Raw genomic sequence first — 24,566 nt, 5'->3', positions numbered from 1 at the left:
GGATAATAGGCAGAATAAGAAATAAGGAAAACAAACAAGCAATAAATTCTAGTAACTCAATTAACAGGCACTTTATATTTATTCATCTAAGCACAATGCAAACAAGATTCATAATTTATGTGCATTTGCAGGCCAAAAGCAAATAAGACATATTTATTGACGATTTAATATTGTGAAACAGTCTGGCTAATGGGGAAAATGACCAAAATACATAAAATCTGTTCCGAATAATTCTTAATTTACTATTTCATACATTGTGGGTTATAGCTTTCCTAGAGATACTTTGTCTTACAAACGGTTTAAAATGCATATTCCTTGCATTACAATGATGATACGATAAACACAGAGAGAAGTGAAGAAATCAAATGCCTAAGCAGTTATTACAAAGGAAAATGAAGCACAATCAGATTAAAAAAAGATACCAACCAAGAACGGATTCACACATTGCTCAAGCTATGACAGACCATAATATCCCATAATACTTCTATTTCTAACACTAGAAACTCAGTACCAGGCAATCAGAAGGCATTCAACAAATACGTGTGGAATGAATGAATGCCAACTACACAGTGGCAAAGCGGTAAATAACAGACACTAAACTGCTGTCACAGCTACAGGAAAATCTCCTTTATATATGGCATGAAAAGAGTTAGGTTTTTTTTTTTTTTAACCCAGATCTCCTAGTCAATTGTGCTTCTTATTCCCAGTTCTGTCTTTGGAAATGAAGCTCAGTATATATAGAGGCTAAACATCTGGGGAATGACTAAATTTGTATACAAATTAATTGACTTGCTCAGGTATTTTATTACTGAGAAAACATGAGCTGTATAATGTTTCTCCGGTCTGCTTTAAGTGTTGCCCTGGTGTACCTTCCGAACAACATCAAGGTAATATAACTTGTATTAATTGGTTTTATATTATGTATCAAGCACTAAATACATATTATCCTAAGCTTCCAGTTAAGGGTTAAGAAAAAGTTAAGACTCAGCAACACTGAGACCACACAACTGGTATAAGGTAGAGTCAGAATTCAAACCCAAATCTTTCCAAAGCATTCTCTTTTCATCACCATATTTCACAGATACAACCACTGCTGGGTTATCCAACATATTTATAAAATATTCATGAATTTGACGGAAATGATCATCATCTACCATATAACCTAATTCAAAATTTACTAACAATTTAAACACAATGTCACCCTTAATAGAAACTCCTTCGGTATGTTATATGTTACATCTGACTGTGCCTTTCGAGATGAAGATGTGCTCCATGTTTTTAATCCTTCATTCATTAAAAAAAATCCTTTTCACAACACATTTTTTTCATGAAGACTATTCTCATTTCTAAATGGTTAAACTGTCAGTAAGAATGGTATCTTCTTTCGAAGTCTAGGTTAGAGTTTAGATTACGGTGAGTTCTTTCATTGTGGTTTTTATACTTTAATGTAGTCTCACTTTTTTAAAAAAAACCTTCATTATTTATTAATTATAAAAACAATATAGGTTTATTATAAAAAATTGAAAACTACAAAAAAGCATAAAAGGATAAATAAAATCTGTTTACCTAGAGATAATCATTGGTGGAATACTGGTATATTTTTTCAGTCTTTTTTTAAAAATAAAGATGCACATATGTATGTACATACAATCAATATACATAAGTAATACTTGTATAATATTAGTACTTCTACATGCTGTTGCTTTCTCTTAAAATATATCATGATCATTTTCCTTTGTCATTAAATTTCCTTCAAAAATATGTGCTTAAAGGCTGAATAGGTCACTGCTGAATGACTAGGCCAAGATTTTTTAGGCCAAAATTCTATTACTGGATATTTATAATGTTGCCAAATTTCCTGTAGATATCTCTGATGAAAACATTAAGTTAAACAAATTCTGACTAGAACCACTGGGTTCTAGTGGTTCACTGGGACATCAAGATTTGTAAGAGTTTTAACCATATTGGCAAAGAGCTATTTGAAAGCTCAAACACCAGTGATATTTGACAGAGCAGGTTTCACTGCACCCAGACAATGCTAGGTATTATCATTTTAAAATTTTTAGTTTATTTAATAGTGAAAAATCTCTCACTCTTGTGTTAATCTGCATTCTGTTGACTACTAGGGATACTGAATTTTTATCATGTTTGTTGCCTTGTGTCCATTGCCTATTTTTCTGTAGGTATGTTTGGAATTTTCCTAGCATTTTATAACTAATATATATTAAACAGAGTGACGATTTTTCTATTGTACATTCCTAACATATAGCATTATTTTATATAACCTAAATATACTTTAATCATTTTCTAAAGTACAAAGCATGCCATTCAATTTACTGTTAAATATAAATTTAAAATATAAACTTTCTTCTACATTTCATATAGAATCAACAACTAAATAAGAATCATCAACTAAAACAAGAAAAACAGAATTCAAAGTGGCTGGTTTATAATAACTATGTTAAGAGATGCTGTCAGCATTGAATCTGATGTGAAACACCATATATGTTTCTATGCAATTTCTGAAAAGGCCAATTTTATTTTTATTTGCCTGGAGTAATTGATCATAAGATTGGAGGGTTCCATGAAACCTCTTTAACTTATCTTTTCCCTTTAGCTTTATTAAGCTATCTTTCTAACTCAAATTCCCATAGATACCTGTATTTTTTAAAATGCAGATTATTCTTTAATTGCCCCTCCTCCAAAAGTAATTGTCAGTAACACCTAATGAATTAATCCCTTTCATCCATAATGTAAGGATCATTAATAATAACAAATTTTTAGTACCTGGAAATGGAGCAAGGAATACTAAGAGAGGAGTAGTTGATACAAGATAAAGTTAATTATAATTTTTCAGAGCTAGTCCTATTCTTAGTATGCAAGCAACTTACATCAAAATTTCAGACCATTTTTTAAAAGTAACATTATCAATAAGCTTTCAGAGAAAGCTAAGGTTCAACCATTTTATAATGAGAAGTATGCAATAAATCAACAATCCCAGATACTAGGGAACGTCGTTTTCATAAGCAGCTTTCTTATAAAATGTATTTCATATGAATGACAGTAGAAGGTTTATTTCAGGGAAACCAGTCAGGTATAACTTACCACATCCCGAAAGACAACAGCACGAAGGCGATTGATATCAACATCCTGAAGAAGTCTATCCGGATCCTTAATAGGAGAAAGGTTACCTGGAACATTTTCCAATGGAGTCTTTGAAAATAAAAAGAATTGTGAATAGATAATATATTACAGATAATATACAGAAGTATCACTTCTTAATTCAGGCTAAACTGGTCACATCATGTATCTCCTCCTGTCTGAGTCAACATTTATTGATCATAATCCTCCATTACAATGCGTATTTTCTGCTCTCTACTCATGTCATGGTTTCCATACTACCATTCTTGTTCGTTATTGGCACAGCTACCACTATAGACTCATAAAGGCAGGTAAGGTTATAGTAGAATAAAGATTCATCTTGGACTTCATAAGATTTCCTGAGCCTCACTTTCTCTACCTCTAGTTAACAAATCTCTTTGAGTCTCTGGGTTCATTTATCCATCATGCTTTTATAATATATGAGATTATTATACTACATTACTGTATGAGTTTTATATGTGTAACCATTTCATGGTCTATTCAAGGTTAGAAATGGTAAGATTAAAAAGAATCAGCCACAGTCCATTAAAGCTGAAAGACATTAAAGATTATTACCAACAAAACATTTTATAGTTGGAGGAAAAACATCTACAAATTTCAGGTAATGTAGTCACACAGTAGACTATTAAGTGAACTAGGTTCCCTGAAACTCAATCAAGTACTTTCTCACTTACACAGTGTGTTAAAAATTGTATGGATTAAATTAGATAATATGTATAATGCAAAATACAATTCCAGCCCATAATAGGTATGTACTTGTTGTTACTCTAACAATGAAAAATAAACAGGGTACCTTCTATTTCTCAATGAATGTCAATCATGATATTCTAGCCCAAAATTAAAATGTCTGATTCCTTGGCAGCACACCATACTAATAAAAGCATAATATTTAAAGGTTGATAGTATTTGGTTTCCATTACAATTCCAAAACTTCTGGCTATATGACCATCGGTGAGAAGCTAACCTCTCTGAACTTCAGCTACATCATTTGAACAACAGACTAATAATATTTACTACAGGATGGTTAAAGAAAATAATACATAATTTACAGCATAAATGAATATAACGCAGATTTTAAGATTAGAAATATTTTCTTTTCTATATGATGTATTTCTCTACCCCAATCTAATTTGATCCTTATAAAGACAACATGATAGGAAAAGCTTGTGTAATTGTTCCTTTTCACACAGTATACAAATGAGGTCGTATGAAGGTATGGGATTCATGCAAGAAACTTGCAAGAAACTTTCCCATTGCATTCAAAAAATACCCGATTTACTTCCTAAAATGTCACATAAGAAACACATAAACACAGGAAGGAAAAAAAAAAAAAAAAAAAAACACCACTCAGGTCCATTCATTGTTCTGAAATGTCAAATCTTCCCCTAGTATTTTTACATTCATCACTACTTACCCATTTTTCACTGCCAAAGTTCTTGCCAGATAAATACTGATTAGCTCAAGTAAGTTACTACCAATTTCCTTCCTACTGGGCTTTTCTGTCCATGTTCTACAATCAGTGAAATACTAGTTATAAAAATCTTTAAGGACTTTCTATTATCTACTTTATTTAGTATATCTACAAAATACTGAATACATTACTATTTTGAAGTGCTTACATCTCAAAGGTGTCACCTTCAAAATACTATTTATTCATTTCACAACAATATATTAAGTGGCAAACTGCCAGACAGGGGAACAAATCAGTAATAACTGAATGTTCACTGCATGCCAGAAATCTAAGCATGTCAGTTTATTATGGCTTTTGTCTAATTAATACAAACACTCTGTAAATTAAGATTTGTATCCATTTTAAAGATTAGAAAATGGAGGCACAGAAATTTAAGAGATTTCTCTCAGGTCGCAAAACCAGTTAAGTGGTAAAGCAGGAATACAAACTCAGAACTGTCTGATTCTAGAGTTGTCCTCTTTTTACAAAGTACTCATAGTGCTATAAATACTCTGAAGTGGCCGGGTGTGGTGGCTCATGCCTGTAATCCCAGCACTTTGGGAGGCCGAGGTGAGTGATCATGAGGTCAAGAGATCTAGACCATCCTGGCCAATGTGGTGAAACCTCATCTCCACTAAAAATAGAAAAATTAGCTGGGCGTGGTGGCACACATCTGTAGTCCCAGCTACTTGGGAGGCTGAGGCAGGAGAATCGCTTGAATCCGGGAGGCGGAGGTTGCAGTGAGCCGAGATTGTGCCACTCCACTCCATCCTGGCAACAGAGCGAGACTCCGTCTCAAAAAAACATAATTACTCACTCTGAAGTTACAAGGATCTATAACACACAGACACTGCCCTCAAGTACCTATCTGTCTACTATGCCTACACAAATGATATCAGGAATTACTGATGATCCATTTGTATTTAATTTCCCAAGCCAAATAAGAGCACTATGGAGTCCTGTGAGCAGTAAATAATATATAGTCAAATTACAAATGTTCTCTGACAGTAGTGAAAAAGAAAAAAGTTACAACACTGCAAATAACCAACGAATAGGATAAACATGTGGTCAGTCTGCTTGCCATCTGCAGAAGTTTAAAGCAATAGAACTTTTAAGATGAATTAAACTTCTATTTCATACCTTCACTTATTCAGCAAAAAGTTACTGTATCAATATTAAACATGTAATTACAAGTGTAATGAGTGATAACAGACCTATGTAATTTTATGAAAACAAACAGAAGAAACAACCCTAGACTGACTGGGGTGGTAGTGAGGGTGTCAAAAAACATTTTCCTGAGAAAATGTAGCATTTAAAGTAACCTAGTAGCTGCATAGATTTTAGCTGGATAAAAAATAAGGATGAATACTTTATGGAAAGGAAATCATATAAAAGTCTGAGAAGTTAGGGGGAATAGCTTCTTTTGATGAACTGAATGAAGTCTACGGTATGACTAAAACAGCACAAGCAAGGGTAAAGGGCTGAGAGCTGCTGCTGGAGAAGTAAGCAAGGACCAGGCACAGAACCTCGAAAAGCATGTTAATGAAACTGGATGTGACGCCAAGGGCCAGTTAAGCATATGATAATGAGAGCTAATTTAGAAAGAAAATTAATAGTATATTTCAAAATACTCCATTCATTGAATAGGCATTCAATGAGTTTTTGTTGACTATTATGCCTACCCATTTAAAAGGAGAATTATTCATACGTTAAATTCTGTGAAAATATATGACTATTAAAAATAGAAATAAGTTTTTAGTGCTAATTATAATATTTGTAAGAACTTTATCAAGTAGAAATTGTTAGTAACTTGATTTAATAACCAAAACACACAAATCTCAGAGAAATTAAGTAATCTTGGTAACAAAATTGTGAAGCAGCCTAGAGCTGCCTAATGACAATGCCCCTGCTCTCTATCACTAAGGAATACCATGGCACTTTGTTCTCATCAACTTAAAAAAGATTTTTTTCAGGTCATTTATATTTGACCAAAAAAAAAAGTTTACTTACCTTCGAAGCTGCTGTAGCAGTCACACTTTGAGGAACTTCCTGAGGTTTACTGCTTCCATGGGAAGATTTATTTCCCCTGTCTCTCTGTCTTTGCCGACATTCTAAACAGTTTCTCACAGCAACACAACAAACTATTTAAAAATTCAAAAACATATTGTTAATATAAATTGTTGGCTTTGATATCCTGGAAAAAGCTGCAAGTTTATTTCTTCTTCCCTTTCTTTCCCCTTGCTTCATAAATTATTAATCTTAAAATCAATTAGATCAATAATTTTTAAAATTATGAAATACAGTAGTGAAAGTACCTACAAAATACACATATAGTTAAAAATAAAACAAAATACCCATATACCACCAGCCAGCTGAAGAAATAAAACATTACCAGAGGCTCTGAAACCCCCAATGTATCCTTCCTTATTCTGTTACCCTCTGAGTTTCACAGTTCTGAATTTATGGATCAATAAAATATTTTTAAACATAAAATTCATATTTGATTTAAAAATTTAATAAAGCTTCTGCCCTTAGACTACCTTGTCGACTCTACTGAGCACAACTTTCCATTTCAGGCAATAACAGAGTACATCAGTATACTCAAGTCTCACAGGTCCCCAAATCCACCTTCCTTCATGGTGGGAAAGTCTCTGGGCTTTGTCAATAAGCATTCAATATGTATGTTTTTATTTATTCATTTATTTTAAGAAGCAGTAGAGTACTGTAACAAATAGTACAGAGTTTGAAATGAGACTGTCACCTGAGTTTGAATCCTGTATTTTCCAGTTTGGAGCTGTGTGGTTTTAGGCTAGCTGCTTAAACTATCTGTGCCTCAGTTTTTGCATACGTAAAATGAGGATGAACAAAGTAACTGCCTTAGAGGGCTGTTGTGAGGATTAACTGAATTAATATATAGAAAGTGCTTAGAATAGTAAATAGCATAGGAGGTAATATAAAAGTGTTTTATTATTATTCACTTATAAAAGTTTCCTGTGGTTGATTAAACAACTAAATATGCTAGTAGTAGTAGGATAAAAATGAAATAGGGAGTAAAGTCTTGGACTATATTTAAAAATAAAAGTACAGAATAATCAAATAAATGCAGGTTTCAAGATATTGAGCCATTTTAAAAATATATATATCTCTTTCTCACACAGTTCATTTGGAAGCTCTTGTTATATGTCAATGGAAATGTCTTTAATGGCCCACAGTCAGTTAACCCACACTTCTTGGTTGCCAGAAAGATCTTAATGTGGTCAATCTTTCTTTTATAATGAATACAAAATGATTCCTCTCAGCTTGCCTGTCTTTAAATAAATAATACGAAACAAACAAAAAAAATAGGTTTCATTCCACCATTCTTAAACCAAGTCTTTGTTCCTTTCTTGAATCAGAAAGGAATTTTTGACATAATCTTTAAAAGTTATGGGTGAAAACAGTACATATCAGGAACGTCCTTCCTATTTCATGCCTTGCAATTCTTATGTCCTGCTCATGATCTAAGGCAAGTACAAAAAGAGCAGTTTTCTGGTTGTTTTGAAAGTCTAAGTAGTGTAAATCAATGTTCCTTTTAAGAGAGGTAGAAATGGTTCTTATCTAAAGAATTCATTCAGATTTACTAAGAGGTTTCAGTGCTAAAGTTTCACTGCCACACAGATAAAAGGTGAACAGCATGGGTATAACAACGTTTATTAGGGACATTTGTTCACCCCAAGAAACAGTAAGATTAGCATAGTTTATTTTAACCTTCTAGCATTATGCATATCTGACATGTTTGTGGGGCCAGGACACTACCCTCAGTATTAGTTTACCAAAATTGGATTCGTAAATGGATTTGCATTAAAAATCACTTCAATGACAAATGTTAGTCTTATTGATTTTGAAAGAATTCCAAGTATATTTCACTCTTGATTTCAAACTATGAACCATTAAAGATGATCAGTTCTGTGAAATCTCCAATGTTAAGGCATAATTTTTAAAATTTAGTAATTCTGATTAATTATAAAAATAATCTCTGTATCTCAAGATAATCTCTATATTATATAATCATCAACTTATATCCTCAATATTTTATGTACCATAGTGCTTTATAAAGCTGCTCTGTAGATAATTATTTGACATGCACTATTGTTTTAACAGACTTACCTAATCTTAGGCACTGTCGCATTAAACCTCCAGAAGACATGTTTTTCTCAGCTTCAATCTCACTAAAATTTAGAGAGCTTGCAAACACAAGTACATCAACCATAGCCATCAGCCGGCTGAGGAAAGTTACTGCTGTCTCAGCTGACATGCCTTGTGTCACTTCAATATTTTCCAATTCCGTCTTTAAAAAGTAGAAGATTTAAGTCTTGTTTAAATTTGGAAATTTGGAAATATAATACATATACATACATACTACAAGTGAACATAAATTTAATATATTTACCATATTTTATAAATAAAATAAATGTTCAACTAATTCCATATATCACCAGAGCTGGTTACCAAATTTGGTTACTTTACCTATCAATTATCCTTGAATAAAGGAAAAGCCCATTTTAAAATCAACATTAGCTTTAAATGTCTTTAGTTATAAAAATGACATCCTAAACTTAAGATCATTTCACAAAGATATTTAGAGAGAACCACATATATGTACTTATACTAGTTTTGTTTTGTAATTTATAAAGATTTTAAATTGATATTTCTTTTCTAAAATCTTCATTCCCATTAATAAAAATATATGCTTTGATTTTTCTTTCCTATAGATGTATGATGAATAATAGGGAAAATACATGGTAATTTAACTTAGTATCAAAATGAGATGGCTGTCAAATTAGAATGCATAACAATTTCTTATCCATTTTAGAATAAACTGAAACTACTAGGTACTTTACACGTACAATAAAACTCTAGGGTAAAAATAATCAAGATCGCTAACTTGTCTACAGATATTTAATTCGTGACTTATAAAACACTAGTAATAAAAAGAATCATAGCATTCTAGATTGGCAAACTGTACTTTCACTACATTTCTGATTTCAGAGGGAATATTACAAAGTATTGTGTTTCTTAAAATGCACAACTTTATGGTTTTTTAAACAATGTCAACATTTCTTATTTTGTTTTGCACCATGGACTATACAGCATTTTAATTATTTTTGTTCCTTAGGACTAGGCCTCATTTTATCAGTGCCTCAAGGAACCAAGGAAGGGAATACTTCATAAGTAAAAAAAATATTATTTAATTTTCTGAAAATGGACACACTAGCTATTCCAATCAACATTAACTCTTAACCAAATGATAAATTCAACTACAAGGTTAGCATATGTAATAGGTATCTACTCCTATTTAATGTTCCATTTTGACATCGTTTATAGCCATCATTACACCTAAACTTCTTCCTGCTTGGAAGAAGCAGGAGCATTAACGTGGAAATGTGAGCAGAAAACACTGAAAAAAGAACTCAAAATACTCAAAACATTTCTTGTGCATAAAGTGGGTAATAAAAATGATAGGTGACTACTGGAAGCATTATATAACTAAGCTCAGTTTTAAATGATGTATAAAATGTAACAACCATTCCTCCTTCCATTTAACAACAAAATAGGGTTAAAACCATTCTCTCTAAAATGAGCCTGGAAAGAGACAGAAAGGTGTTTTCAGTTTTTACAACATTATGCCAATTCAGTACACATGGCATAAAGAAATGATTAATTCATTACTTGGATTTTAAAATGCAGATTCTTTACTTCTTAGCACTTCATGAATATACAGCATCACTTCATAATATCAATTAAAAATCTATGACCATGACATCATGTCTCATAAGAAAAAGCAAAAAATTCATTTTAAATCTGTTTTCAATTTAAAATGTTCTAAAAAGGAATGAAGAACTTGGCCATTTCTTAGGTCTATCAAATACTATAAATAATTTTTCAAATGTTAGAATTTACAATATCTAGATCTGTGTTCACAAAGAAATTCTTCATCATTTTGAATCACTGAAATTGCAGATAGCTATCTCTCTATATTCATTATTTAATGGTTTTGAGTGTTTTGACCTGTCAAACTATGCTTTCATTTTAAAATGAGTGAATTATAAATAGAATTATTAGGGTGTCCATATAATCCACCAAAGTGTTTTTTTGACTGAAAAAATTAAATTTTAAAGTAGAAGGCACTTTTGACACAATAGTCTAAAAGAGAATTTGTATTCCATTTTATATAAAAGTAATTTAAAAAATGAAGTATGTAAGCATCAAAAGATAGGGCTAAAAAATAAAGATCACTCTCATACAATTATTAAATCTTAAAATAATATATTTCATCCAATTTACTTTCCTTAGAACCAATTAAAATCTGATTGTACATATGACTGTAACACCATTGTGTTCATTATGATAGTTTAATCTAGAGATTATTGTGCATAATAAAATAGTAATACATCAATGCATTGGGAAAATAATCCTTTCAATGACTCTTTTAAATATACAAAAGATATGTCTCATGTTAAAGATGATATGAAAACTCAAAATATAACCAAGTCAAAAATTTCATAAATAAGTAAAAATAAAACTTGAAACTGAAAAGCTGAAAATTACTACAAAAGTAATACTAACCTTAGAACCCTGGACATGCATTAGACAAAACAGACAACAGACCAAAAAAGTACAAGAAAAGGAAATTATTAAATTAAATGAAAATACAATGTAAAATTGAAACACAAAATAATATATTTAAAAATTATATTTGATTATTTTATTAAAAGCAAAATTCTCAGAAGAGGTTTTCATTTTATAAATTAGACATGATCAAAGTTAAATATCAAATATTTAGACTTCAATTTATTTTTTATTGTAGTAACTCTGCCCAAATAATATATATATAAGTATAGTTCATATATTAGAAATAATGCATACTCTATTTTACAAAACAAGTATCTTTTCCTATAATTAATGGAACATTTTAATAAATAAGCTAATATAATGCCTCTGCAAAATCCCTACCTCAATTCTGGTTTAGGCAGAAATGACTCAGGGAAATGAACTATTTATACCAACCTCTAGAATTTTCTATAAGGAAATAATGTAATTTGTATTCTCAAATATACAGAATCCTTCCTATACTTGAAAATTCCCATAAGTTAATAAAATAATAAAATATTTGAGAGATTATAACTTATAAACCACTTTTCCATGCTAGAAAATAACTTGATATACTAAATGAGGCCGGAATATGAATAAAGGTAATTAAATAGGTATTATACTAAGTTTAAGATTCTTATTCCATTAATAATTATATTCATTATATTCAAATATCAGATAGAATTAGGTTTCACAATAAAAATCATCAACTATTCTTTTTAATTTTTGACAAGTACATGTGAGTATAAATCTTAAAATATGCTATTTTCATGGTACATTGTATAGGAAAACATATAAAAGCATCCTGAGAATAGTAAAGTATGATCAGTCCTATGAGATAAACAAAAGAACAGCAAAACCAACAACATTATTCGTAATTTTTCCAAATCTATTTATGATACATTCTGATAATAAACTAAAATTAAGACTTTGTTATTTTTGGACAGAATAGAAAAAGCAGCTCTTCTTTCTTATAATTATGAAACTATTAGGAGAGCTAGAAATGTCAGTCTCTACTATTTTTCTGGGACAGAGAAAATTAAGCCTTGAATTAAGCTCCATAATATTCAGTGTTCTGGATGGCTGACTAAAGTGGTCAACTTAAAATCACAAAGTGTGCAATTTGTGGTTGATCCATGTTCTTTGCTTTTCTTTTTCTTCTTCAATTTTTCACTTTCATTTATGACCAAGTTAAACAATATATTAGAGAATAAATGAAAGGATTCAATTAACTAGTCACAGAAACATCAACTAAAAAAATCAACAACAACAAAAATAATGCTGCTTTCCCAAAGCAAAGATTGGCCAAACTACATACTAAGAGGTCTATTTTTTTTCCCTGAGTACTACAGTTAAAACTATTGGTCTAACCCGGAGATCTGAAACTATTTTTGTAATTTATTTTCTATGCTACATATGAATTTAAGTAATCTAGGCAAAACTGAAACTCCCATAAAGTGCTGCTTCTTCAAGAGTACTAAGTTCAAGGTGCTCAAACTATCATTATAAACAATATATATATATATTCTTTTTTTCTTAAGTTTCCATTAAGATATGTTCCTTCCAACTAAGATTAAATAGTTCAAAAATTTTCTTCCATGATGATGATACTATAACAGCAATACAAAAATGTTATCTCTAGTATAAATTACTGTACTCATCTAAATTTCCAGGGCAGAAAAGAGACCACTTCTATGTCAATCTCATAGAAATAGCAGACAAAAAATATTTGTTTATGTATTGTCTATTGCTGCTTTTGTACTATCACAGCAGAGTTGACTAGCTGTGACAGATAACAATACTGCCAACGAAACCTAAAATATTTCCCATCTGGCCCCACACACAAAAGTTTACGAACTACTGCCACAAACCATTATTATTCCTATTTCTTCATAAAATGCACATAATAAGAATATTCTGAAAAACTATATATATAAACAAAATTACCAGCTCACTCAAACCTTAGTTTCAAATGTTTCCATCTCTCTTCATATATCTAGGATTAAAATTCTAAAAGTACTTACAAGACAATGTTTCCTTTCAGTAATCTTCACGTTACCAATGTTTCCTTTTTTCACTTATCCCTTCCAAAATTCTCTTTTGGCTTTTTACACTTTAAATTTAAATATAAAAAGCCCAAATATTCAGGTTTAATTTCCCTCATTATTCAACCTCCTCTTTCCCAACTTTTTCCCTCTGCTACGTTACAACTTCTAGCAAGAATATTATACAACCCAGTAATACAAAAACAACATTCATAATAGAAAAACAACATTCAGCAGTCAGCACCAATCATAGTTCTACCAGATACAAAATGAGAGACAGGTTCGGCTATTTCTCTTAAGGAAGCAATTCATTCAAAAAACATAAAATCAGGTATGTTGTACAGCCAGGCATAGGTCCAAACAGTTAATGGGCCAAAATAACAGAAATATAGAAATTGAGAAAATAAACAAAGGTTTCTATCATTGAATGAATTCTCAAGTCTGTTGAGATAGTCTAGGTAATAAATAATTTTAAATTCCAAACTATAGTGGTCAAAATTTAATCGTAATAATTTTGGAAGCCAACCTCAAAGCGTCAGTATCTTTACTGCACAATCATCATAAAATAAATAAGCAAATTTGACTGGTGCAATAGTATGTATGTTATAGTTTACTTCATTATTTTAATATTCTATCTTAATAGTTAAAGATCTTTTGCTTTTAAAATTTGGAAAACTATTTGGTAATGTGAATATTTTAAACCTATACAAATTTAAATAACTTATTGCTAAACTGTTTTTTTTTTTTTTACATAAGAAGCATTTTATGTTCCATGCAAAATTTAAAAACATTCACTATTACATTTCAAAGTGAATTTCAATACAACCTTTTAAAAATTTCTTCACAACAAATGATAATTTATAAAACATAAAATGCAATTTATATGATCAAGAAAAAGTCACAAAGAAAATATTGATTTATTCAGTCTTCAATATATAAAACAAAAAACACGTTGGCCGGGAGTGGTGGCTCATGCCTGTAATCCCTGCACTTTGGGAGGTTGAGACAGGCAGATCATTTGAGGTCAGGAGTTTGAAACCAGCCTGGCCAACATAGTGAAACCCCATATCTACTAAAAATACAAAAATTAGCTGGGTGTGGTGGCACACACCTGTAATCCCAGCTACTTGGGAGGCTGAGGCAGAAGAATTGCTTGAACCCAGGAGGTGGAGGTTGCAGTGAGCTGAGATCGCCCTACTCTACTCCAGCCTGGGTCACAGAATGATACTCTGTCAAAAAAAAAAAAAGAAGAAAAAAAAGAAAAGAGAAGAAAAAAATGCCCTCTATGTCTCACTATTAGAAAGCATTTAAAAATCATACACAACTCTCAATTTACCAGAATTTGGTATAAATCACCAGAGGAAAAGAGAGATTAAAGAAAAGGAGTGGTGTATGCATACTTGCACTCTTCACACACCATCAACCATTTATACTGTTCTTCTTAGCTCCATTTCCTTGGTTCAGCTGCTAATTTGATTAAGGCCCTACTGGTGACTTGCTCTGTTGCATTCCTCCTTCTGAACTGGAATGCTTCCCTTTGTGGACTTCTTGAGCAAATTCATGAATAAAACAGAAGAGTAAGGCCTGGGGAAAGTGTGTGAGGATATAGCCTGTGGCTGCTAATGTTGAAGTTTCAAGGCTGCTCTGGTGATGGTGGTGGCATTAACAAAAGAACAGTAAGAAAAAGAGTCATATAGAAAAAGCTTGTTAATGATGAAATAAACTTAGAGATCAACTTGGAAACAGTGTCTCACCAACTAATAGACATCTTAGTAAAATGAAATATTTCCCTCTGGCAAAGGTATGCTTTCTGAGCTTAAGGATGAGTTTCTAATACGGCAACAAGAACATGGGTAATATGGGAAGCAAAATTCTATATTCTTTCCCATCTGAGCAAGTAGCTATGGAGCCTGTCTTGGTATGAATCAAAGATTTTGTTTTTAATGACAACTAAAATATAAAGTTAACATTGACCTATTATATTTTAAATGACATACACAATTAACATTAAATACCTTTAAAATGTATTATATTAACACATTTCAATGTTTTATACAGAAACAAATCAAGACAAGGCTAGATTTTGTAAAATAAATGTTGAATCAGTAAATAAATAAAATGTTAAATAACAAGGATTTTAAGAGTTTATTTATACTATAGATTTGAAGAGATATACAATATCTTTGATGAAGAATGCAATACTCTTCTGATGAAGTATTCATCAGAATTACCAGAGAAATATTTTCATAAGTGGAACCCAACACTGATAAACAAAAGTGGTGGAAATAGAAATTTAAATAGTTAAAAATTTCCCTAAAAAGTACAGGTCTGGTTAAAATCTGTTTACAGCCTAGAACACCACTGAAATGCTCAAGACATGTAATTATAAAACATAACCACTAGATGGAGGCAAAGTACTTACAGTTGGTGATGTAGCCGCAGAGAGCAAAGGTAAAATTCCTCCACAAGCAATGATGATGTTGTCTACCATTTGGGAAATGAGGTGAATTGTGTTATGTACAAAAATAATATTTTCATTGCTATTGACAAAATCCATTACAGACTTTGTGGAATGGCTAAAATACAGAAAACAGAAATGAGTATGTTTCGGCTTACTTAAATGAAAAGCTTAGACAATTTACTGAGAATAACAAGTGAAAAATTATAGAACTGTAGGAGCTAGCCATATTTAAAATCAAATTATTATAAAATAAAGCAATTTATAATTGAGATATCACATTACCAAAAACTAAGCATTCATCTCCACAGGATTTTGTTGTGTCCAAGTATATTAACTCATTATATTATTATTTTGCTTGAAAAATACAGTACTAGATTCTAAGACATATGACTGACTCAACAAATTTGGCTAAAAATATTTATTTTGCCAAATCTGATTGTTTTTTCTTGAAAGGCAAAACCTTTTAAATATAAAAAGTATGTCTAATGTTAAAAATAATATGGAAACTCAAAATAGAACCAATTCAAAATTTTCATAACCATAAATAAAATTTGAAACTGAAAACCTAAAAATTTAACTGAAAGTTCTATTTTGTAGGCAATTTCAATTTGTCACATCCCCAATGACTTCAGCCCCACCTTTGACTAGTCACATTGAAAATGTATACTGTTAAAGAAGTGACATGATAGGGGAGTATAAATAAATCAGTACAAATTCAAGAACTTATTTAATAAGAAAAGGAAAAAAATCTCAAAGCAAGTTGACAGTACAGTGTTCTCATACATAACATACAATGTAGATGTCAAAAAAATACCCTGCTTTCATTTGGTGTCAGTCAAGAATATAATTTTTTTTTTTCTTTTTGAGAAAGGATCTCTGCTGTCACCCAGGCTAGAGTGTAGTGGTGGGATCATGGCTTAGTGCAGCCTCAACCTCCCTGGGCCCAGGAGATTCCCGAGTAGCTGGGACTACAGGTGGACACCACCACGCCTAGCTAATGTTTATAAAAACAGGGTCTTGCCCTGGTCTCGAACTCCTGAGCTCCAGCTATCCTCCCGCCTTGGCCTCCCGAAGTGCTGGGATTATAGGCGTGAGCCACCACACCTGGCCTGAACTGTTTTTTAATGGGAAAAAAATAAGATTAAATAAAAGAAATTACTCCATGGTCAAAATTGAGTCAATAATTCTCACCCTTTTAGAGTTGTGAATTATTATCTATTACTGTGTATCTTAAATTTCAAGATGTTTCTCCCTGTCCTAAAAATAAAGTGTTACCTTTAAAAAATTTAAATTACATTAAATTCTACTTGGGTAATCTCATGAGAGCCCATTAAAGAAAACAAAAACACAGAGTAGGTGGATGGAAAAAAAGCTGAGTATCACTCACTTGGAGGCTACTGATATTATAATTATTAAATTACATAATTTATCTCCATACATTGGTCTTCATGTTAATAGCATTGTATTTCATGGTATTTAGGTTTCCTTAGTTACCATCTCTAGGTAATTTATCATATAACAATTAGCAATGAAAGTATATGAGTAGTCTAAGAACAAATTGATCAAATAAAATCAAAAGTAAAATCTTTCTATGGCAGACTTTATTGACTTCTTCCACAACAGTCATAACTTTTTCCCTGCTAACTCACATTTTATATTTTATTTTATTATTGAGCTTGATTGGGTATAGGAAAGACTAGCCTAACCCTAGTTACTAGGTAATTAACCAGTATTAGTCTCTAAAAGCCAGTCATTATAATCCCATTTGCTTTTTCTGGTGATTGATTTTGAAAGAGGATGTGATCTTGCTGGCTCATGAGACATAAGGGGGAAATTTCTTGACAGGCTTCTTTTAAAAAAAAGAAGAAAAGAGGAGAAGAAAAAGAGAAAGTGAAAGAGGAGAGAGAAGAAGAGGAGGCAGAGGAAAAATAGGAAGAAGAGGAAGGAAGAAGAGTCATCTCTGCCTTTTAATTTGGGCAGGTTTCTTATGATGAATTGATGTTGGGAGCTGAAGCAGCCACCTTGAATCCTAAAAGGAAAATGAGGAGAAGCATGGAAGCCAACATTCCTAAGAATGTTGTGCTAGATCATTTAAGTTGCCCTTGTTACTTATAACCATCAACTTCCTAATTGTATTCATGCCTATGTAAATAATGTGCTCTCATAATTAATTTGTTTCACGTTTACTATTAAAAAATTAAATTGAAAATTTAGAAAGGCAATGGTTTAATTTATGTAGATTTGTTGTCTAAGTTATCATCTTTGAACTGATATCCACTAACTGCTTAAATACTACAGGCTCTGAATACACATGTCACAGGGTGATTTTAAACTTTAAACAGTATATATTATAATATTATCACTAATAAATTTAGTACATGGTATTAATTTAAACAGGATACAAGAAAAATGTGGAAATTCCTTTAATCAAGGCAGATTTTTGCTTTTGTCAAAACCAAATAGAATAGGCAATGACAGATTTTAAATATTTGCTTTTAATTTATAAAAAAGAAATACTTCTACCTCCTCCAAACATGTACATCAGTTTCTAATGCAAATAGCAAATCAGTGAGAAGCCGCTGGTGCATTGGAGACCATTTAAACTCAGGAATACGAAACATTGTAGTCCGGGGACCTGGGCTAAACTGGCGCCGCTGTTCCTCAGTCATTGGCATTCCTCGAAATCCTAAATCAACTCGGAGATCTCGGTCTTGTTGGGTGATAGACCGACCCTGCACAGCCTAAAGAAGGAAAAGATGAACTTTTGTGGAATACAAAAGAAATACCTCATTTTAAAATGAAACTGTGAGTATAGTAAAGTGAATAATGCTTTAATGCTTTAGCATATGACTTTAGCAGTTTAATATATTTCACATATATTATTCACCTGGTAATTCCTTGCACAGGAAACTTTTTGGGCTGAAGTCTCCATTATTGCTTTTATTTTACTAGTGCAGAAACTAGGCAAGATAATCAAATACCTAAACTTAACACCAAAGTTCACACTGAAAACCAGACCCCTTTACTCCATTAAAAGTCTTTAAATTAGACCATATTACTTCTTTAATGAAGTGTGCATATACAAAGTGAAGTACACTGGATATATGTCAACAACTAATTGTAACTAAAGCACAAGATTAGAAAAAATATTACTTGAACAGTTTCAAGTTAACTTTAAAGTCTGTTTCACTTACAGTACTTCAATTCAAAAACACAAACGCATTTGATAACTTAGAAAACAAACCAGAAAAATGTCTATAAACTCCAAATGAAAAACAGGCAAGCCTAGTGTTCAACAGGCGAGCCTATTGTTCAATAAACAATGCACGATGTTTTCCTTTATTTTACATCTGTATCTAATTCAATATTCTCATCTCCTGCCAATTATCACTACAATGCAACTGCCACAAAAATGGAAATTGGCAGTTAGAGAAAAAATAAAAATACTTTCCCCACACACATGATATATTATGAAGGATTCTTACTGGAGTACAAAGACACAAGACAGGCATGGTTTACTCTTCATAGTATAAACCTAATGGAAACACATTCAATGTATCTTCAATGACATTAAAAGGCAAGTGGGGCACCCAGAGGATAACAAAACCCAAGTCATTAACGGTAAATGTATTCTTATTTCTTAAACTCTTAACCATAAGGTATTATTTATCCTAGAAAATAAAGAAATAGTCATAACTCAGAGCTCAACAATTAAAATCCATATCAGAAAACATCATCTGTTTTTAGCTTTATTCCAGTGAGGTCAAAACTGAAGCACTAACATTTCCTAACAACCAGATCTAAGAGTCTTTAATTGTCTTATAACTAATTTCTATTCATGTGGTTGAACAGAAAATTCTCACTGCTAATAATTTTAATTTTTCTCAGCCATATTACCTACCTCACAGGGTTGTTGTGAGGATTAAATCTGAAAACATATAGCATAGTGCCCGGAACATAGTAGGCACTGGATAAATAACACTTCCCTTTTCCCTTCCCCTTCATTTATCAGTTCAATCTGGGCTCCAAGTCCTCTTTTCTATAATCCACAGAACAGGGTTGGGCCTGAAGCTTAAAAGGTTAAAATTAATCAAGTATTCAGAATGAAGATCTTGAGTACAAAATGTGTAAATGTAGTCACAGAGTTATAAAATGTTAGAACTGGCAGAGACCTTAAAGGTCATCCTTTAGTACAACCTCTTGTACTAGATAAGGAAACTTAGGCCCAGAGAGGTTGAGCAAAGTTAGACAGAAGAATGTGGCAGAGTTGGAAATATAATTGAGATATTTTTAGTTTCTTATATACATGAAATTATACACTATTTAGTTCCATAAATTACTATTATACTATAATTCAATATAAACATGAAGTAACTGATAAGAAATTACTCTGTTTTGGTGCTAACAACTCTATCTATTCAATGCATTTTTATTTATTTCTAGAACTCATATAAGGTAGCTTACTTGTGTCGTAGTAGTTGTTTGGATTTTTCGGATTTCTTTTCCTGATTCTTTGCCATCGTCAGACCTTTCAGTATCTGAAATTATACTTCCTGCATCAATATTTGGTACAATTTTGCTACTAGAAGACTCAGTTTCCAGAGTTGTAGCAGTCATTTCAGCATACTCCAGCCCCTTAGCTGATGACACTAAGTCCCTTTCAGAAATACTGCTCATTCCATCTGAAGTTGTATGGATTTTGAACTCTTTTTCTTCTATTATACTGGATGTACAAGTTAAGTCTACACTACCGGTCATGTGAGCAAGCAATCCAAGATCATCACTAACACCAAGATGTACTTGTGTGTCCTGAATATTTGGAATAATGTGATTGCTAGAAAGTTCAGGAAGTAGTTTTTCCTCCTGTTTGGGTATTTTATCAAAGAGAAATGATGTACTACTATTGGGAAGGTCTTCTTTCTCATCTGCTAATGTTATCAATGGACCATTATCCTTTTCTTCATTTTTTTTAATGATACCAACACTTCCATGTACATTGTTCTGGAGTTTCTCAACAGCAGCACTATATACATTATCCAACAGAGATTCAACCTCCACAAGGGCACCATTCTCTCCACCTACTAAAGTCTCCGGTGATAAATCCATATCATCGAGCTTTACTTCTGTTGCTTCTACTTTCTCTGCTTTTATATCTACTAAAAGATCATGTACTTCCACATGTACACCACTTCCTGGTCTATCTGAATTTCCAAGAATATCATCTGACACTTTTGTTGACATGAGTAAGTCTTGAGTATCTGTGCTGACAGGGTAATCGGTCTCACTTTCTGGGCTCTGGCTTTGTGAAAGATCTTCAATCTCTCGAATTTCTATTCCACCTTTTGCTCCTGTTGTCTGTGATGAAAGACCAGAGATGGTGCTCACATTCCCTTTCTTTCCCTTTTTAATGTTTTCCTCCTCTTGTCTTTGATATTCCTCATACATTTTGGCTAGGTATTCCTTATGAGCTTCATAAGTGACCTTAGGAATAAGTAAAGAAAACATTAAGGCATTTTGTACATATCAAAAAGAAAAAACTAAATAATACAAATTAAATTGTGGAAATAGAAAAAATAATGCCAGAAAGTTTAAGACTTCAAAGCTGGCACTTTTTAGTCCTAAAGCAAGTGCTTAGTTTCATTAAGGAACTGGAAATAATCAATAAATACAGCTATATATGATTTATTATAAGGATTGCCAAAATCACACAGATAACTCAGCAATATTAAAAGCTATTTTCTTTTAGGCTAAGTATTTCAATGTTACCCAAACCTAATATGCCAGTTAACTTCCACATATTTATGTAAGCTTAAACAGAGAATAAGCAGCTAATAATATACAATATCCAAAGTACTATTACTATGTCGGTTTTCACCATCTATTGCTCATATGTGCACCTTTCCCAACAACTGATGTTAAAAAAATTCACACATATCACTAAATATATAAATTTACAAGCTATTAAAACATCACAGTTTTATCCTTATATAAGCTGTTTTGGATTTGTTACTTTACTTAGGCTTCTTTATTAATAATCAGAATACTTTTTTTTGCACAAAGACCTGCAATGTCTTTTTCTTTGCTATTTTCAAATTTGTTAAAGCAATGATAAATCTGAGGTGTCAATACTTCACAAAATGTAAATTTATAATTGAAACAAAAGCTTTTCTAATAGTTTTTAAAGTTCATAGTCCTTCTCTTACAGACATGGGTGCTATTAATGTATACTTAAATAAGTTAACAGAATTTTAGATTGGGGGGACCATCCTTTAAATAATATCTCATAATACAAAAATCCCCTTAATTTTACAGAAGAAGAAAGCAAGTCGCAAAAGTGGGGGTTGGTAACATAAGGCCCATGGGACAAAACTGCTTATCATCTCTTTGGGTGAATAAAGGTTTATTCAAACAAAGCCATGATCATTCATTTACATTATGTATTGTCTTTCACACTGAACAGCAGAGTTGAGTAGCTGCATCAGAGACTATACAGCCCACACAGCCTATAATATTTACTATCTATCCTTTTAAACCTTTTTTTCTAACTCATGTTCAAGAAGACTTAATGAGTCTCCTAAAATCACAAAACTCAATTATGGCACACACTAAATTAAAAGCCATACTTCTAACATGCATGCTTCTTCTATAACACTTCATGATGAGAAACCCGTAACTCTGAATTTCCAGAATCTAATGTGTCTATACTTGTACACTTTAATTCACCATTTCATTTTACCAAAGATCAAATACTTAAAATAGACATACAGATTTTTAAGATTAAAAATAAAGAAAAGATAAAGCAATTAAAATACCACTAAACTTAAACACTGTATTTATGATCCACTTGGAAATAAAAAAATCTGACTTCTTAAAAAAAAGTCTTAAAAAGTATATTTCAGAGACTATTTCATAAAATATTCTTTCAAAAACCAGTTGAAAGAGCAAGTGGCTCAGATTAAAGTTCTCAGATTTGCTATAAAACAGATGTAGGTCAGCTTTGGGTATAAAACTCCTAATTTATAAATTTGGGATTTGAATTAATTCATCTATAAGCCACTTTCAAGTTCTAACAGTCTATGAACATTGAGGGAAAAAATACAAAACTGAGATACAGGAATCTGTCAAAATCTAAGATGCCCACAAGATGGCACCAGATGCATATTTGTAGCCATTTAATCCACCGCAATAACTCTGATGATATTAAAATGTTAAATCCCGTGTTACCTTGGAATGGGCTATTGAGAGGGTATCCACCCAGACTCTCCAGCCTCCCCATTCATATTTTATTGCATGATACAAAAGAATCCGGAAGATATTGTAGACCATTTCGGTAATCTTCTGTTCCTCAGAATTTTTAGGATTGATATAGCCAAGAGAAAACATCCAATCCTGCCACACTGAACACTGCAATAAGCATCTAGGGAGAAAAAAATTTGATCTCATTAAAAATATCCAAATTAAGTTAGAATTTACTATTTTGAAACTTTGATAAATAAAATAGTGAAAATATGATCTGACCTCAGTAAAGCAAGGTGTACAGTCATGCTGCACATTATATATTCTATACTTGGAATGACTTTCTCTTATTTCTCTACCAGGAAAAATCCTAATTATCATTCAAAATCACTTTCCTAACTTTCACAGTCAGATTTACTTATTGCTTCTCTACTTTCTCACCACCTTTAGCACTGACAATGTACTTAACACATTATAATTAATCATTGCTTTATGGTTTTGTTTCCCACTGGAATGTACTGAGACTGTGTACTAAGACTATCTTGTGTAGCACAAGGTCTTACACTGAACACAATGGGCACTCAATCAATATTTGTTAAATTATAGACTCAGGCAATGACTACCCCAGAGTTCATGGCCTCAGACTCTACCCCATGTTCTAGCTAACTAGCTTAAAAATGCACAACAATCAGCCATAAGAAAAATGGGGTGGAAGCATAGATGAAAATGGGGAAATCCAACACAATTACAACGGAAAGTTCCATTGGTGATAGACAGGTACCACTAAAAGGGATATTACATTCTAAATATGAGTTTATCTGTATATTCATATATACAATTAAAATATAATATCCATGTAACAAAATAAAAATAATATAAGAATAAATAGAAGAATACTGAATACAGATTATGTCAAAGAAACATAAAATGCCTTTTCTGATGATTAAAAGTATTTAGCAATATGGAAAAGATTTGAAATGAATTGAAAATCTAAAAGAGAGAAAATATTAATTATGGAATAAAGTGTTGTTATAGTATCCAAACTGCTTACCTTCTATTTTCACGGCTGTTACTGAAAAGTTTTATCATATCAGATAAAAATAAACGACGAACTTCCATCAGCTCTGCACTTGGTGTAGAGTTTTTTAACAAAGTTGCCACCACTTTAAGAATCACTGTAAACAAAGAAAAAAAACTTGAAGATTTGTAACCATATCCTATGTTCAACTCAAAAAGTATTACCGACTTTCAAATAAATACTTAACACTATAAAAGGTGAGTTAAAATTGTCATGAACTAGGTAAACACCATAATGATTTAAGGGGTTAGGAAAAGTTTTGATTTAGTCTCATGTGTTGCCATGCGCCTACCACAATACAATAAAGAACTGCCATTTGCTCACTTGGATTCTGAATTTTCACTGTAGAATCTGGCTCTGGATGTGGTTTGTGTACGACCTGAGTACATACTTGTTCTGTCAAGATCTGAAAGATGAAGAATTTGAACTTCATTTAGAAAACAATTTAAATCATAACTGCAAAATATAGATATACAATGAACCTGCAAAAGAAATGTCAATGCA

General features: G+C 31.8%; 1 protein-coding gene across 6 annotated transcripts in view; it reads right to left on the bottom strand.

Annotated features, from left to right (window-relative positions):
* The window catches only part of NBEA (neurobeachin), a 747,382-nt gene that overhangs the window by 499,894 nt on the left and 222,922 nt on the right, over positions 1-24,566 (bottom strand). For all 6 annotated transcript variants that reach the window (XM_054528904.2, XM_054528905.2, XM_054528908.2 and 3 more), the window contains 9 exons: positions 24,387-24,468; positions 24,036-24,159; positions 22,973-23,165; positions 20,213-21,229; positions 18,272-18,489; positions 15,710-15,863; positions 8,759-8,939; positions 6,623-6,753; positions 3,106-3,213 (listed from right to left, as the gene is read on the bottom strand). In XM_054528904.2, coding sequence (XP_054384879.2) covers positions 3,106-3,213; positions 6,623-6,753; positions 8,759-8,939; positions 15,710-15,863; positions 18,272-18,489; positions 20,213-21,229; positions 22,973-23,165; positions 24,036-24,159; positions 24,387-24,468 — 2,208 coding nt within the window. The remainder of the gene's footprint in view (positions 1-3,105; positions 3,214-6,622; positions 6,754-8,758; positions 8,940-15,709; positions 15,864-18,271; positions 18,490-20,212; positions 21,230-22,972; positions 23,166-24,035; positions 24,160-24,386; positions 24,469-24,566) is intronic.

Source organism: Pongo abelii, chromosome 14 (genome assembly GCF_028885655.2).
Source record: "Pongo abelii isolate AG06213 chromosome 14, NHGRI_mPonAbe1-v2.0_pri, whole genome shotgun sequence".
In the NCBI taxonomy this organism is placed as follows: domain Eukaryota; kingdom Metazoa; phylum Chordata; class Mammalia; order Primates; family Hominidae; genus Pongo; species Pongo abelii.
The sequence above is the reverse complement of the archived record's forward strand: the minus strand, read 5'-3'. Positions and strand labels throughout refer to the sequence as shown.